Consider the following 18,394-nt stretch of genomic DNA (forward strand, 5'->3'; position numbering starts at 1 on the left):
CGCTACAGAAGATGGGGCCGGCAGATGATCCAGAGGCGTTCCTGGACCTCTTTGAGCGCACGGCGGAAATTTGGGGTTGGCCACGCGACCAGTGGGCAGCCCGCCTCGTCCCTCTCTTGTCCGGGGAAGCCCAACTCGCGGCACAACAACTTCTGGCAACAAGCCTCCTGGCTTATACCGACTTGAGGAGAGCCATCCTGCAACGGGTTGGTCGGACCCCGGAAGAAAGTCGGCAGCTCTTCCGGGCCATGAAACTGGATAAATCCGACCGCCCGTTTGCGTTCGCCCAACGGCTCCGTGATGCCTGTCGGAGGTGGCTGCTTGCGGGGGACCGCGACGTCGAGGAGCTCGTCGATCAAGTGGTACTGGAGCAGTTTGTCCAGCGCTTGCCCCGGAAAACGGCGGAGTGGGTCCAGTGCCACCGCCCGGCGTCGCTGGAGGAAGCCGTACGACTCGCAGAGGACCACATGGCGGCGATTCCAAGGGCGGATGAGCCCTCTCTCTCTCTCTCCCCTTCCCCTGTGTCTTCCCTTGTTTTTCTCACTTCCCCTCTTCCCTCTCGCTCTGCCCTCTCCCCAGGGTCCGTTCCTGCCCCCCGCAGGCGCGGAGGATTCATGAGACCAACTTCCCGGCCGTGGGAGAACCCGCCTACCCCTTCCCCGTCTTTCAGCCGCTCTCCTCCTCAGGTGTGGGTGCCCGCCAGCACGGGTGCAGCCGTGGCGCCTGGGCCGGTCTGCTGGAGGTGCGGAGACCCGGACCACTTCCGGGATCAGTGTCCGCTGATGGAAATAGGGACGGTGGTGCGGGTCTCCGACTTCCCGCAGGCTGCCCCCGATCGGGCTGGAGCGTACCGTGTTCCGGTAAGGATCCAGGGGGGTACATACCAAGCATTGTTGGATACCGGCTGTAACCAGACCACCATCCACCAATGCTTGGTTCAACCCGGGGCTTTGGGATTAGCTAAACTGGTGACGGTGAGGTGTGTGCATGGGGATGTTCACAAGTATCCCATGGTGACTTTGGCGATTAAATTCAAGGGAAAAAAACATAGTGTGGAGGCAGCGGTTAGTTCCCGCCTCACCCATCCGCTAATCTTGGGTACTGATTGGCCGAATTTCAAAGATATTTTAGAGGGTATTTGTGCGGATGGGTCCTGCATTAAGAGGTGTGCGGTGTGCGATGCTTTGGCAGGGGAGGCGGAGCCGGGGCCGTCCTCGGCTGCTCGGAATGACGAGGGAAGGGGCGAGGTGGCCGCCCCTCCTCTCAGGGAATTCCCTGAGGGGGACTTCCCTCTAGAGCAGTCGCGGGACGAAACCCTTAAACATGCTCTCGGCCAAGTGAGAGTAATTGATGGTCAACAGCTCCGGCCGGGCATCGCCATTGCATACCCATATTTTTCACTTATTAAAGATCGGTTGTACAGAGTGACGCAGGACGCTCAAACAAAGGAGGAAGTGACTCAATTATTGATTCCACGGAGCCGCCGGGAAATGGTTTTCCAGGCGGCTCACTATAATCCTATGGCCGGTCACCTAGGGAAAGAAAGACACTTCTCCGTCTAATAGCCCGTTTCTATTGGCCGGGCATTGGCGGTGACGTCCGCAGGTGGTGTGCGGCGTGCCGTGAATGTCAGTTGGTAAACCCACCGGCCACCCCAAAAGCGCCTTTGCACCCCCTTCCATTGATCGAGGTCCCCTTCGAAAGAATTGGAATGGACCTCGTCGGGCCATTAGAATGGACAGCACGCGGACATCGCTTTGTGTTAGTCCTAGTGGATTACGCAACGCGATATCCGGAAGCAGTGCCCCTGAGCAACATCTCTGCACGTAGTGTTGCAGGGGCACTCTTCAAAATAATCTCTCTGGTGGGGATTCCGAAAGAAATCCTCACCGATCAGGGCACAACGTTTATGTAAAGTACACTTCGCGAGCTTTACGAACTATTGGGCATTAAGTCGATTCGCACTAGCGTTTACCATCCGCAGACTGATGGCCTAGTGGAGCGATTTAATAAAACACAAAAAAATATGATTCGTAAGTTCGTACATTAAGACGCTAGGAATTGGGATAGGTGGCTCGACCCCCTGTTATTCGCAGTACGGGAGGTCCCACAAGCCTCCACGGGGTTCTCACCATTCGAGCTGCTGTACGGGCGACGCCCACGCGGGGTCCTCGACATCATCCGCGAAGCTTGGGAGGAGGGACCTTCTAATAGTAAAAACGAAATTCAATACGTTCTTGATCTTCGAGCAAAACTCCACACACTGGGGAAATTAACACAAGAGAATTTGCTCCAGGCTCAAGAACGCCAACGCCGGCTGTATGACAGGGGTGCCCAGCTACGGGAATTCGCACCGGGAGATAAAGTACTTGTATTACTCCCAACATCGAGCTCGAAATTACTCGCCAAGTGGCAAGGACCCTTTGAGGTCACACGACGAGTAGGGGATCTCGATTATGAGGTTAAACGTACCGATAGAGGGGGCACGCGTCAAATATTTCACCTCAACCTCCTGAAATTGTGGAGAGAAGATGCGGCCTCTGTGACGTTGGCAACGGTAGTTCCGGAGAGGGCGGAGCTCGGGCCGGAGGTAAACAAAGCCCGCAATCTCAACACCCCGGTTCCGTGTGGAGACCACCTCTCACTGCGCCAACTCGCAGAGGTTTCCGAATTACAAAAGGAGTTTGCAGACATGTTTTCTCCTCTACCGGGCCGCACAAACATCATACATCAACATATCGAGACCGAGCCGGGCGTGGTGGTTCGTTGCTGCCCCTATCGCTTGCCCGAACATAAAAAGAAAGTAGTTCGAGAAGAATTGGACGCGATGCTTGAGATGGGAGTAATAGAAGAATCCCACAGCGATTGGTCCAGCCCGGTCGTCCTTGTTCCCAAGAGCGATGGGTCTGTACGTTTCTGTGTGGATTATAGGAAAGTCAATGCGGTGTCTAAATTTGACGCGTACCCAATGCCCCGTGTTGATGAACTGCTCGATCGGTTAGGTACGGCTCGATTTTATTCGACCTTGGATCTAACGAAGGGTTATTGGCAGATCCCCTTGACACCAATTTCCCGTGAAAAAACGGCCTTCACCACGCCGTTCGGATTACACCAATTCGTGACGCTTCCTTTCGGTTTGTTCGGGGCACCAGCCACGTTTCAGCGCCTCATGGATCGGATCCTCAGACCGCACATTGCTTACGCCGCTGCCTATCTAGACGATATCATCATTTATAGCAATGATTGGCAGCGGCACATGCAACATCTGAGGGCCGTCCTGAGATCGCTGCGGCGGGCGGGGCTCATGGCAAACCCAAAAAAGTGCGCGGTTGGGCGTGTGGAGGTACGGTATCTGGGGTTCCACTTGGGTCATGGCCAGGTGCGTCCCCAAATTGACAAGACCGCGGCGATTGCGACTTGCCCTAGACCCAAGACCAAAAAGGGGGTGAGGCAGTTCCTGGGGCTGGCTGGCTATTACAGAAGATTTGTGCCTAATTATTCGGATGTCACCAGCCCGCTGACTGACCTCACTAAAAAGGGGGCTCCAGATCCGGTCCAATGGTCGGAGCAGTGCCAACAGGCGTTTATACAGATTAAAGCTGCACTTTGTGGGGGCCGCTTTTGCATGCACCTGACTTCTCTCTCCCTTTTGTTTTGCAGGCCGGACGCTTCAGACAGAGGGCTGGGGGCCGTACTCTCGCAGGTGCTGGAGGGAGAGGAACGCCGGTGCTGTACATTAGCCGGAAGCTCTCCTTGAGGGAGACTAAGTACAGCACCGTAAAGAAGGAGTGTCTGGCCATCAAGTGGGCGGTCCTCACCCTCCGATACTACCTGCTGGGGCGGGCCTTCACCCTCTGCTCGGATCACGCCCCACTGCAGTGGCTCCACCGCATGAAAGATACTAACGCCCGGATCACCCGTTGGTATCTGGCCCTCCAGCCTTTTAAGTTCAAGGTGGTCCACAGACCGGGGGTGCAGATGGCTGCCGCTGACTTCCTCTCCAGAAATGGGGAGTGGTAGGCAGGCCGGATGACGCCCCGGCCTGAGTCGGGCGGTGGGGGTATGTGGCAGCGGGGGCGTGGTCAAGCGCCCGTCCGGGAGAAAAAGCGGTAAGGGCGCTCACACCTGAGCTAAATTATGTCTAACACCTGTCTCTAATTGCAGTAGCTTGAGGAGAGTGGCATAAAAAGCAGCAGCAACAGAGCCCAAGGGAGAACCCGACACGAAGGCCAAGAAGCTAGTGTGTTGTATTAGTGAATGATTTAGTGTGTGAATTAGTGTTTGAGAATTAAAAAACAACCTTACCTGAATCCGGTTGCTGTTTCCGTCCCTTCCTCCGTGGAAACTCTTTACACTGCGTTCTAAATATATACTAGACATAATCGGGTACACTCTAGCCGTCTGTGTGGGGTTTAACAGCTCCAGTACTGAACAAAATGCATTCAAAACTGGACCAGAGTTGAGGTATGTCCCACGATCAGCCCTTGAGCTGAACTTGAGCATCCCTTGAGCGGCTCGCCCCAAAAATACGAGACGATAGGCATGCAATACGAGACTTCCCAGCTAACAGAACAGTTGACAATCCAAAAATGTGTTCATTAATTTAGTAATTCACTTTATAATAGTAAAATGTTTTATGCTCAGGTTATATGGCCTTGTTTATCTTTAGTTGTAGTCAATTTTACAACTTAGTTGTCATGAAATCATAATACTGTGAAACAATTAATTATTTAAATAAATAATTATTTAAATAAATGTACTGCTCAAATAAAACACAAATTTGAACAGAAGAATTAATGTTTTTCTTTTTGTTTTCCCACACCTGTTACAGGATCTTAAGTGTCCACAGTCAGTGGTCAGCACAGAGGGAGGGGAATCCACAGCAGCATCCTGGTATGGGGTGATGTACGCTGCATTAGGATCCAAGCCAGCCATCACTCCACCACTGCTAATCCAGTCTGACAGCCAGGATGTTGATGTTGATTCCTCTCCCTCTGATGCTGATCCAGTGGAGGAAACGTCAATATTTTATGTAGTGTTTAAGATATTAAAGTAATATATAATTTGATTTATTAATGCAGATATCTAAAACCAACAATAATGATTTGTAATGCTATTAATACAAATAAATTTATTGTTATGTTTAATCTAGTGTGTGAGTTTTCAGAACTTTATTACAGGGGAAAGTTGAGATGGATCATGGTCATTTTACTGCTAATCATAGTCATGTTCCATGAGTGTGGGAACATGGATACCAGGTGCGGAAACAGCTGCAACCAGACGGTTCCTCGTGATGTCACTACTTCTCTGGGTTCAGCATTATCGTCGTTATTGACATCATCCACATCTGCTTCAATGATGTCATCGGTTGCGAAGCAAATGTTGTGTAAAATACACAGCATGTCACAACAACGGTGACAAAGTTTGGGTAAAAGTAAAAGTAATAATAAGTAAATAAAAAAAAAAAAATAGGAAAACTGAGTACGGTAATAAAAAACGCATTTGTGCATGGAACTACTTTCTTACACGACGGATCAAAATCTGCCATTGCTGGTTCAAACCAAATGATGTGTCCAAGCCTCCGTTAATAATTAAAACAAGTCACTTCAGAAATAGTATCGCGGCTAGTGCTGTTTTGAACAAGTTATTGGATAAAAAAGGATTTGTGTGTGTGCGTGTGTGAGAGAGTGATGGAGCGTGTGCAATCACCTGTTGCCACACCCAAGCAGAGATGCTGTCAGCTTTTTGAAGGTCAGCTTTCTCAGTGGAAAAATAGCATCCAAGCGGGGGAATTTCTCCCTATGTCACTGTAGCCGGTGCACAAGAGTCGATCACAATAGAAACCGCTGTCCTCCGCCATTTTAAACAGCACTCATTGTGTAATTAATCAGTCTGTTGTGTCTCAGCTGTGATGAGCCATAATGCTTAAGTTGTTAGTTTAAAGCCTTTTAAAGCTATTTCCTTGTTTTTAATAAAGTCGATGTAGTGCAGTAAGTGTAAGTGTAGTAAGCGATCACAAAGAGCTGTTGTATGTAAACGGCTGCCGTGGATTCACTTCACGTCACCTAACTGGCTCATATTACACACAAAAATTATTTTTTGCCACCACCTGCTGGCTAACATATGTAATGTAAAAAAAAAAAAAAGACAAACCATAGCTCTTAAAGGGGTCATGACATGAGCAACCAAATTTGCCTTGATCTTTTGGTATATAAGAGGTCTTTGTATCATTAAAACGTCCTGCAAGTTTAATATTTTAAGACGTCCTCCCCATTCTAAACGAATCATTTATTTAATCAAGCTCAAAATACAGCTCGTTCTGGATTCATGGTTAGAAGTGACGTGACGGTTAGAAGTGACGTACCAGCGTTTGCATATGACCGCCTCCAGCACAAGATAACTACGCTTTAAGCGCAAGACAACTACGCTCATTTCGTATCGCCGTGCGCCTCACAAGTGTTCAGTAGATGGACAGCGAGCCCTGACAGAGACTACTTGTGCACAGGAAAATTACGATGCCACACAGATGTGCTGTTCCTGGCTGTGGTCAAACAAAACCTCTGAATAAGCTGCCGAAAGATCCAGACGTCAGGGAAAAATGGATGCAGTTTATTTTTTGCGGACGTCCCAGTCACGGCAGTGTTAACTTAAGCGTTTGTTCTGTACATTTTAAGGATGACTGTTTTGAGAACAAATCTCAATATGATGCTGGCTTTGCCAGAAAACTGTTGCTCAAAGATAAGTCCGTGCCGACTATTCTGGGAACAACGACGACGCAAACTGTATGTAATCTATTTTAAACTTTAAACTACTTTTTAATTTCATTCATTATGAATAATCACAGTGTTTTTACTTAGTTTACTTGCATATTGTTCTGGCTGGGGGCGTCAATAATTGATACATAGGCACTGACGTTAGCCAATCATAACAGTGGGCGTTAACACTGAAGTCTTAAATGGAAAACGCCCCCAAAACAGACTGTTTGAATCAGAGGATGAGAAACAGGGTGGGAAAAGGTCATAAATCACTAGATTTTAAAAGTTTTTCTTAAAAAAAAAATATATTAATACTATAATTGCACCTAAGGGAACATAATAATACAATAAAAAAACCCATGTCATGACCCCTTTAACAGATCTGCACTGCTCTTACACTTCAGTTTAGAATGGCATGAAAACAAGTGGAATGATACACAAACAGTGAAGCGTCGGAATGCTGATGGTGTCAAACCATCAGTGCTCATGGAACGTCTCTCTTCCAATCAGATTCGAGGACCGGAACTAACTGTTGTGTGTGTGTATATGTGTATACACACACACACACACACACACACACATACAGTATATATGTGTGTGTGTGTATATACATACGTATGTGTAAATTTCTTTGTACTGCAATTCTTCTTGTCTGATTTACATGCGGGTAAAAAAAAATTTCACTGTAATCTTGAATATTTAAGCAAATGTAACACATTTTAATAAGGATTAAGTTTGGTTTGTGTAATCTTAAAAATTGTTACACACATCATAATGCATGAACACCAGAAGCAGCATCCACACAGAAGACCTTCTTCAGGTATATCTACAATGGTGTGCTGCTTCTCTCGTCAACAGATGAAGTTACTGGACGTTTCTCAATACCAAGCATGTCAAGTTCAGTCTTGTGTACTTGGTATTTCGGACTTGGCAAGTTTGACTTGGGGAGTATGAACTCCCGAGGAAGGGAGGATGCAGTACTGCAATTGGAACAGTAATGTACTTGATGACGTCACAATCTCAGCTCGTCTTAGCAATACGTCCCTACTCTGGTAATCTTCACTGTAATGTGTTTTTACAATTAAACAAAAACAATGCTGCTGCTTTTTGTTTTCATTTAAAAAATATTAATATGTATGTATTTTGAGTGCCCCTAGATCAGTAGCCTTCATACAAAAAGTCAGTGGTGGAAAAAGGTTGTTGTTGTGGATGTTGGTGAATGAATGCATGAGGAGAAACAAAATCATCATAGACATCAGACACTAGAAAATTAGACAAAAAGCATAAAAATGGATCAGACCAGGATTGCCATTGGTACTCTTTAAAAAGAAGCTGAAAAGAAGGCTACATAGCTGAGGCGGCGAATCCATCAAAGAAGAGCCAGGATTGGGTGGAGGGTGATATTGTATAAAGTCTTTAATGTAGTAGAGAGGTACTTATTTATTTTTTGTGTCAGGTATAGTTTGTGGTGCTGTTGAACTGTACTGGATTATACTGAGAGGCGTTTCTAATATTTAGTCTATCCTCATTCATATAAATGGGATGGACAAACATATCTCAAAAACAGATTACCTAAAAAAAACCTCAGCAAAGCTATAATGTTAACATTTATTGCAGGGCTGTTGTATTAGACTACATTAGATTTATAATAAACTGGCAAGTACAGGGGAGGTTTGACAGTTAATAATATTGGAATGGATTAGCCTACATTCCACATACATACCTGCTGTTTGTCTTCTTGTTACTCATGGGGCAGTGGTGGCTCAGTGGTTGAGGCTCAGGGTTACTGACCAGAAGGTCAGGGGTTCAAGCCCCAGCACCACCAAGATGCCACTGTTGGGCCCTTGACTCCAGGTTGCTGCCAAATGCATAAATGTAAATGTACTCAAACTTCAAGAGGTTGATCTTTGACTGGCTTTGTACAGTTAGGTGCATAAACATCACTATACATGAATGCAAGTGCCTCATCTGTCACGTACATCATTAGTCATTGACCATAGACTTCAACACAAACAGGACATTTCAAGTCTCCTCCACCATTGATGCTGGTTGGTGCGAAATGCTATTCTGGGATATTAGGTTCTCACAAGTCACCTCCCAATGCATCCTTGATAAAATGGGCGGAGCAAGAACACATCCATGTATTTGGACTGGACTTGGCTAGATGTGTACTTTGAATTGGAACAGTACTTGGGCTGCAACTGATGACGTTTCACAAGTCCTCATGAACACAAGAACGCCTACAAACACTCTGCCACTTGCAGGTTCTTTTGGTAGCCCAGAAAAGAATGCGGTCTATGGGTGCTTTGCTCAAATTGCATTGAATATGCCCAAAAAGTGCTGTTTGAGGGGTTGGAACACCTCGTTTTCCCCAGAGAGTGGAGTTTCTTTATCATTGCATCAGAAAAAAAAATTCACATTACTTTTTTTTTTTTAAATATCACATTATCTTAGGCTTTAGAAGCATGTTAAACATGTAAGGATGTGTATTCATCAATCTGTTACATGTCAGACATAATCATTCAGGCTCACTGAAACAAGTTTAAACTTGTGTAAGAACTGAAATTGAAAGGTTTAAATAAAGTTAGATTGTATGCGAGATATCACGCGTGTAGGGAAATGGAGAAGGGGAAGAGAGTTTGGAGGAAGAGGTGAGAATGCACGAGGTAATCAGATGGAACTAGGCGGAGTGAATGTTACAGAATTGTTGAAATAAACTGAGTTTTGAGCACAGAAGTCTTGGTCTGACTCCTCTATTCAGTGGCCATAACAAACAAGGAAAATAGCCCACGCATAATACTCGGTAAGCACGTGCTTACCGAGTATTATGCGTGGGTTATTTTCCTTCAGACCTACAAACTCGAGTATTACACTTGTTTTGCTGATATTTCAGAAAAGACAATTTCTTCACTGTAAACCATACAGGTGAAACTCGAAAAATTAGAATATCGTGCAAAAGTTCATTAATTTCAGTAATTCAACTTAAAAGGTGAAACTAATATATTATATAGACTCATTACAAGCAAAGTAAGATATTTCAAGCCTTTATTTGATATAATTTTTATGATTATGGCTTACAGCTTATGAAAACCCCAAATTCAGAATCTCAGAAAATTTGAATATTGTGAAAAGGTTCAGTATTGTAGGCTCAAAGTGTCACACTCTAATCAGCTAATTAATCCAAAACACCAGCAAAGGGTTCCTGAGCCTTTAAATGGTCTCTCAGTCTGGTTCAGTTGAATTCACAATCATGGGGAAGACCATCATTGACACCCTCCACAAGGAGGGAAAGCCTCAAAAGGTAATTGCAAAAGAAGTTGGATGTTCTCAAAGTGCTGTATTAAAGCACATTAATAGAAAGTTAAGTGGAAGGGAAAAGTGTGGAAGAAAAAGGTGCACAAGCAGCAGGGATGACCGTAGCCTGGAGAGGATTGTCAGGAAAAGGCCATTCAAATGTGTGGGGGAGCTTCACAAGGAGTGGACTGAGGCTTCAAATGTCGTATTCCTCTTGTCAAGCCGCTCCTGAACAACAAACAACGTCAGAAGCGTCTCACCTGGGCTAAAGAAAAAAAGAACTGGTCTGTTGCTCAGTGGTCCAAAGTCCTCTTTTCTGATGAGAGCAAATTTTGCATCTCATTTGGAAACCAAGGTCCCAGAGTCTGGAGGAAGAATGGAGAGGCACACAATCCAAGATGCTTGAAGTCCAGTGTGAAGTTTCCACAGTCTGTGTTGGTTTGGGGAGCCATGTCATCGGCTGGTGTTGGTCCACTGTGCTTTATTAAGTCCAGAGTCAACGCAGCCGTCTACCGGGACATTTTAGAGCACTTCATGCTTCCTTCAGCAGACAAGCTTTATGGAGATGCTGACTTCATTTTCCAGCAGGACTTGGCACCTGCCCACACTGCCAAAAGTACCAAAACCTGGTTCAATGACCATGGTATTACTGCGCTTGATTGGCCAGCAAACTCGCCTGACCTGAACCCCAAATCTATGGGGCATTGCCAAGAGAAAGATGAGAGACATGAGACCAAACAATGCAGAAGAGCTGAAGGCTGCTATTGAAGCATCTTGGTCTTCCATAACACCTCAGCAGTGCCACAGGCTGATAGCATCCATGCCACGCCGCATTGAGGCAGTAATTAATGCAAAAGGGGCCCAAACAAAGTACTGAGTACATATGCATGATTATACTTTTCAGAGGGCTGACATTTCTGTATTTAAAATCCTTTTTTTTTATTGATTTCATGTAATATTCTAATTTTCTGAGATTCTGAAGTTGGGGTTTTCATAAGCTGTAAGCCATAATCATAAAAATTATATCAAATAAAGGCTTGAAATATCTTACTTTGCTTGTAATGAGTCTATATAATATATTAGTTTCACCTTTTAAGTTGAATTAAGTTGTAGATAAACAATTTATCAAAACTTTAACATTAAAAGACAATTACATTCTATAAAGCTTAAAAGATTATTAAAACTGCAGCGCTGGTATGACGAGAAAATAAAGGGAATCAAAGTGACTGTGACTGGTCAGGGGATGTCAACCTTTTCAGTAACTTCAAGTCGCTGCAGCAGGCCCAGGTCTTTTTTACAGATGGATGGGTCCAGGACCTGGAGATTGTAAAAGTGGGGCAGAAAACTCGTCCGTTCAACGGTATGCTAATGTTTTAAGCACCACACTCCTCGCGCGATCGAACAGTGGAAACACAAAAACATACTCCATCATTTTGTTCATAGGAGGACATCATTCAAACTGCAAAGTGTTTACTTATATTTGTGTCCAGCCAGAGAAGAGTTATGGCAATGCGATGCTTGCACATGTCTGTGACTTATCACCCACAACCTACCTCATACATTTCCAGTTGTCTTTTCTATGGACTCTTTATAAATGTCTTCATCTAAATGTATTTACATGTTAAATATGTAAAGAAACCGAAATTAAGTTGGTTGTTACTACTATTTAAGTTATGTAATTGTGTTTGCAACAAAATAACACTGATTTTGCACAATTCTTCCTTAATACAGATAAAGGAGACAGAATTTCATTCAGTCTTTGTGTATTTTATTTACAGAGATGGCTAAAAATCATTACATGCGAGAAGTGACATTACAAAATCTTTTGAAAAAAACATATTTACATATTAGATGTGAGCATGGTGTTTAATTCTAACATGACAGATTCACAACAATACTTGGACACATATTGGTCAAAGCACAGCACACAACCACAATTTTATCCAGCACTCTTATCCTCCCCCTCACAAGGCACCACAAATCCCAGGCGTATTGTGTCATTTAATATGTTAAACTTAGAGCGCATACACCCTATCACTCGCTCCATGTGGATCCTGACATGAGCTAACTTCCTGGTCTGTTCCACATTTTTTGCATTAAGTTGGTGATGGCCCCTGGTGAAGGCAGGTATTTTCAGTGTAGCACCCACAAGGGCAACACTTTCTTTAATATCAAATCCACGGTCTGCTAACACTAGGTCTGCAGGCGAGAGCTTCTGAAGAAAGCCACAGTTCTCGGTGTTCTGCTTTTTACTGGTTGCAGGTGTAGTGTTGTCTGACAGTAACAATAAAAATACATTGTGTCATTACTCCAAATTAATCCAGATTAGATATACACAGGGGGCAACATATATTGTATTCTTTTACTATTTACCTGGGTATAAAGGTGCTGCATTATCCAACTCAGCCTCAGGACCAGTGTGGTCAGTGCCTGGCGATAGAGGTTGATTCATGCGAGCTTCCAACTCAGCCTCAGGACCAGTGTTGTCAGTGCCTAGCGATGGGGGTTGCTGTTGTTGTGAACTCGTCGCTCTTCTCCTAAACCACTTGAACCGGTCTGTGTTCGTAGCTTTGACCTCAGTATGGCCGAGGTACAGAGAAGGGGCCCAGTCAGGATTACACTCCAACATTTCATAGGCAGGTTAGCCTGCAAACACAGTCACCAAATAAATTGCTATGTAGCCTAGATGTACAACATTTAAAACTGATTAACGTTACGCTTTAGTACATTGGTAACTTAAGCTAATTTTCTAGCCATTTCATGCTAGTTAACAGTTAACATTGGCTTAACGTCAAATCTAATGGTCTGGTTAAATCAAACAAAACACGCTGGTTATTTGCCCACAATAAACATTTACAGAGTAATTGTAACTTACCTTTGTGAAAATGCTTTGAACACACCATCATGTGTAGTGGAGTGTTATCGAATGTAATCTTGGGCCTCCTTACTGCTGCTATCCATGCCATTCGTCGCCTTTTTGTCACCTCTGAAACATGGCTTGTACTATTATTTTTCCAAGCTGGAAAACGATAAAAGGATTTTCCGTTCTTAAGCTTTATGCCACTTCTATCGTGAGAACGACTATTGCAGTTTATAACACAGTAGGTAGACGGTACCTTGAACACTGCGTTCTTCCCTCCATGCAATCAAGTCAGGCGCCTTCTGTTTGTGCCGCGGATTCCCAAAATGCTTTGCGTTCACCACTGGTAATACGTCACGATGACATCACATTAGCAATCTCTATTTCCACCATTGAAATCGTATCGGTTACCTAACGTAACCTCGGTTCTCTCTAGATGAGGGAACGAGTATTGCGTAAGCTAGCTTACGCTACGGGAAAGATTAATCTTTTCTGAGATATTGAAGCCAAAAAATTATCCTTAATTTTTGTATCCATTGTCAACGCAGTGCGGCAACTGCAGACCTTGAGCGGGCTAGCTAGCGAGCTCATAGGTTGCTCTGCGGCAACTGCTGCAGCCTACAGAAGAGCTTGGGCGAACTCTCATCCAATGAGAGGCGTCCGCACGCTCACTGCATCAAAGCCCGCCAAAATGGGCGTGACTTGAGTGCATATAAGCGTAGTCCGTAGGCTGGAACCCTGGTTTTCATTGACTGAAGCGAAAAGTCGCTCGTGGCGTGAGCACGGCCGGCTACACAATACTCGTTCCCTCATCTAGAGAGAACCGAGGTTACGTTAGGTAACCGATACGTTCTCTTACGAGAGGTTCTCTCGTATTGCGTAAGCTAGCTTACGCTACGGGAACCCATTGTCAACGCCTTGCGCGCCAAGCATCCACTGTATGAGCCCCAGGGAATTAAGGGGGGACCCGGGGGAGCCCTTATGAGTGGGGAAATAATATTTGGCCGGCAAGAATGCGGGTCATTGATTGTGTAATACATAAGCACATAGTGGGAAGGGAACGACAGAGCGGCGGTGCCGGTCTGTGTGGAATGTGTCCCATCAGTGCAGCTCAACAGGGGAGCTGTAGCGTATTAAACCGCTAGTAGTTTTGCCTGCAGAGCGGGCACTTCCATATTGTAAAATCTGACAAAGGTGGAGGGGGAAGTCCATCCCGCTGCCACACATATGTCGTGAATGGAAATCCCGCTGGACCATGCCCACGAGGATGCCATGCCTCTAGTGGAGTGAGCCCTAATGCCCAACGGGCATGGCAGGTCTTTTGACGTGTATGCAGCAGCAATAGCATCCACTATCCATCTAGATAATGTCTGTTTCGAGGCGACGAGACCTTTGGTGCGCCCTCCGAACGAAACGAAAAGCTGCTCAGAGCGTCTGAAAGCGGCGGAGCGCGCAGTATACAATCTCAGTGCTCTGACCGGGCAAAGGAGATTGGCGTCGCGTTCGCTATCGGGTGCTGGCAGCGCCGATAAGGAAATGACCTGTGCTCTGAAAGGAGTACCGATCACCTTGGGAACATAGCCGTGTCTAGGCTTTAAAATGACCTTGGAGTCACTTGGTCCAAACTCAAGTCACGCAGCGCTGACAGACAGCGCGTGAAGGTCTCCCACACGTTTGACTGATGACAGGGCAGTCAGAAAAACGGTTTTGAGTGAAAGGTATTTCAAATCCACAGATTGAAGTGGTTCGAAAGGGGGGGCTTTCATAGCGAGACGGGAGGGAAGTCGTAAAGCGGGCGTCTGGGCCAGTCCTGGGCCAGCGCGTCCTCGCTTTTCGAGAAAAATATTGGGCAGTGAGAGTTCTCTTTGGAGGCAAAGAGGTCTATCTCTGCTCTGTCGAATAGGTGCCATAACGTCTGGACTGTTTGAGCGTGCAGGGACCATTCCCCTGGGGGAATATTGTCTCTGGACAGTCTGTCCGGGCCGTCGTTCAGGTGGCCTGGCACGTGTGTCGCCCTCAGCGAGCGCAGGTGGCACTGGGACCAACTCAGTATGCGTTTCATCAGATGGAATAGGTTCCTGGATCTGACACCGCCCTGACGGTTTAGGTAGGATACCACAGATCTGTTGTCCAAATGGACCAGGACGTGGTGACCCTGAATGACCGGGAGTGGACGCGTACTCGACCGCTATCATTTCCAGACAATTTATGTGAAGGAGCTTTTCCTGAACTGAACATAGGCCGAAAACCGGAGAGCCCTCGCAGACCGCGCCTCAACCCGTGCGTAGATAAGCGAGCCGTCATTGCCATGGAGTCTAGTTCTATTCCAAAGGAAGGAAATTGTCTGACTGGGCTGTAGTGAGCTCTTGGTCCAATTGACTGCAAGACCCAAACTGTTCAGATGGCTGAGGAGGACTGCTCTGTGAGACAGAAGCTCCATATGTGACTGTGCCATAATCAGCCAGTCGTCCAAATAGTTCAAAATTCGCAAACCCTGACTCCGCAGGGGTGCGAGCGCCGCATCCATGCACTTCGTGAAAGTACGGGGTGCTATGGACAGGCCGAACGGAAGGACGGTGTATTGATAAACCTGGCCGTCGAAGGCGAATCTCAAGAATGGCCCGTGACGGGGATTTATCTGAATCTGAAAGTATGCATCTTTCAGATCGAGAGAAATAAACCAGTCCCCCTGGTGCACATGCGCGAGGAGTTTCCTGATTGTAAGCATTTTGAACGGCCTTTTTGCAAGCACCTTGTTCAAAACCCTGAGATCTAATATGGGTCTGAGGCCGCCGTCTTTCTTGGGAACAAGAAAATAACGGCTGTAAAGCCCCGACTCGCTCAGAGAGGGTGGCACTTTCTCTATGGCCCTTTTGCACAGAAGGCTTGCTATTTCTGAACGAAGCATGCACGCTGCTTCCGTGTTCACAGTGGTTTCGAGCGCGCTCTGAAGCGAGGAGGGCGGCGATCGAACTGTAGCAAATAGCCCTGTTGTATTGTGCTTAACACCCACTGGGATATCCCTGGAATAGCTTCCCACGCTTTGAAGCGTAACGCTAGAGGGTGAATGGCCAATTCGCTCTGATTGCCGCACACAGAGCGCTGAACAAAATGTGTGAGCGCGTTTAGTGTGTTTATGCATGATTGCTCGCAGACAGCATGAACAGGCTGTTTTGTGAGTGACTTCCCGATTGGAATGAATGGGGAAAGAGTCACATCTGTTACGTGATGCGCAAGCATAGTCATGGGCACGGGACTTACACAATGTTTGCTGGCCGTGTAACAGAGCGGGCAGAGAATGGGCGCGCGCACGTATTCGTGGGCGCATTTATTGATGGCACTCGAGCGGTTCGTAACCGCTTTATGTGAGCGTGCTCTGGTGGGGACACGAGACATGCAGTGCTTGTGTGTAGAGGTGAACACTGGATTGTGGGCACATTTTCTACACATAGGGCTGGTCGTGTGACACAGCGGCCAGAGAATGGGCGCGCGCACGCCTTTGTGGGCGCCTTCATTGACTCTGACGCTGGAGCGGTTCGTAACCGCTTTATGAGAGCGTGCACTGATAGGGGCACTGGATGTGTTATGCTTGTGTGTAGGGGTGAACACTGGGTTGTGGGCACATTTTCTACACATAAGACATGTTTGCTCTTTACAAGATTTATTTGGGTCGCCGTGAAAACGGCGTTTGAGTGCAGGCAAGCGGGCAGTGTCACCGGCTTGTTGGCTGCTAAATTCACCACTGCAGTAGCCTGAGAGAAGGGGACTGACAGGGGGCGAAGCTTTGACGGTGGTCCGGCCGCGGCGGGACTGAGCCGTCGTTTGTTCAACACAGTTAGGAAGACTTCGGCTGCTCGGGTTTCAGCGTTACCTTAGATCGAGGCCCGCGGGCGGCGGTCTGCGGCGGCTGTTCGAGCGCGATCGAGGGCGGCCGCCCTGTCGACGCTGAGAAGTCTGAGTTTGTTGAACTGGGCGCTGTGAAGAGGCTCGTGCAGGAGGCTGATCACGTGAGCGGCCTGCAGAGGAGCTAGCGCGACACGGCAGGAAGAGGTTCATGGCTTGGGTGGCTTTCTGGACTTCTGAGAAGCGGTCAACAATGCCGCTCACCGCGGAGCCGAAGAGACCGGTCGGAGAGAGCGGTGCGTTGAGGAACGTGGTGCGCTCTGCTTCTCCCATGTCGGCTAGTGTTAGCCACAAGTGTCTCTCGGTCACAGTCAGCGAGGCCATGCACTTCCCTAGAGCTTGGGCTGCAGCTTTGGTAGCGCGAAGGGCAAGGTCTGTCGCACTTCGTAGATCAGTAACAGCCTCTGGGTGCCTGCCTTTCTCATCCCACTCCCGAAGAAGGTCCGCTTGTAGGATCTGTAAAACGGCCATTGAGTGCAGAGCAGATGCGGCTTGGCCGGCGGCGGAATAGGCGCGGCCAACATAGGTGGAAGTGGCTCTGCAGGCCTTAGACGGGAGCACAGGCTTGGAACGCCATCTCGCGGAGGGCGGACAAAGGTGTGCTGCTACCGAGTCCTCGACCGGGGGATGGAGGAGTAGCCTCTCTCAGTGGCGCCGTCCACCGACGCGAGAGAGGTGAAGACGTGGGAACGGGACCTGGCTGAAAAAGGAGCGTTCCACGACTTTGCAAGCTCCGTGTGTAATTCCGGCAGGAAGGGAGCGGCCCGGGCCGTGGGTGTAGAGCGGCGATGGCTTTGAAAAAAGCATCCGTCGAGTCTGTTGGGTGCCTGCTCAGGGGGCGGTGACCACTCGAGCCCGAGGCGGTCGACGGCCTGTGTGAGGAGGCGTGTTAACTACCCTTCGACTCCGGCGCGGGTCCTGCTGGATTCCTGGGCCGAGGAGGAGGCTTGGGAGCCTGACCACTCCTCGCTGTCCGAGCCATGATGGAACAGCGGCCCTTATCCTCCGCCTCATCCGAGATGGCAGCAGTGCGGCCGCTCGGCGGCAACTGCGCGTCCCGGGGGGGGGGGCGGGGAGGGTGAAAGCGATGCTTGAGGGAGAGGCTCCGGCGAGGCAGTCGCTTCAACCACAGTTTCCGGCAGCCTTTGTGAGCGGCGCTTCTTCCTGCGTGGCTGAGGTAAGGCGGCGCGGCGGTTTCTGCTTGGAGCGCTTCGAGTCGAGCCCGCAGGGTCGACATCGGTAGCTCCTCGCAGAAATCGCATCCGCCCTCAGTGAGGGCGAACTCTGCGTGCCCCAGTCCCAGGCAGAGAGCGCAGATGATGTGGCGGTCTCCTGTGCTGAGAAGGGCGCGACATGAGGCGCAAGTGGAGCGAGGCATCTTGAAAAAAGACGCTCGTACTCTTTTGTGAATAGTTTGTGAGAACTAGCTTGCTGAATAAAAGGATACGTCGTCGGATGGCGCAGCTCGCAGGATGGCTGAAGGTGGCTGAGACGGCCGGCTTCCTCTAGCGCTGTCCACGCTTGCTTGATGCCCCTCGAACGGCGACGCGGCTTCCAGGTCAGCGATGCGAAGAGCTTCGCT

The 18,394-nt window shown here is 47.8% G+C and overlaps 1 protein-coding gene across 2 annotated transcripts; it reads right to left on the bottom strand.

Moving 5' to 3' along the window:
• Positions 1-11,811: 11,811 nt before the first annotated feature.
• LOC127644139 (uncharacterized) lies at positions 11,812-18,394 on the bottom strand. Of its 2 annotated transcripts, XM_052127165.1 has the most exons (3): positions 12,925-18,394; positions 12,423-12,695; positions 11,812-12,323 (listed from the first exon to the last, which is right to left on the bottom strand). In XM_052127165.1, exon 1 carries the CDS (start codon positions 16,235-16,237, stop codon positions 15,116-15,118), a length of 1,122 nt encoding a protein of 373 aa, XP_051983125.1. In that variant the 5' UTR covers positions 16,238-18,394; the 3' UTR covers positions 11,812-12,323; positions 12,423-12,695; positions 12,925-15,115. The 2 variants fall into 2 exon arrangements, with proteins under 2 accessions (XP_051983125.1, XP_051983124.1); XM_052127164.1 differs by having other exon boundaries at positions 12,423-18,394.

The sequence above is a fragment of the Xyrauchen texanus genome, chromosome 5 (genome assembly GCF_025860055.1).
Source record: "Xyrauchen texanus isolate HMW12.3.18 chromosome 5, RBS_HiC_50CHRs, whole genome shotgun sequence".
NCBI lineage: Eukaryota > Metazoa > Chordata > Actinopteri > Cypriniformes > Catostomidae > Xyrauchen > Xyrauchen texanus.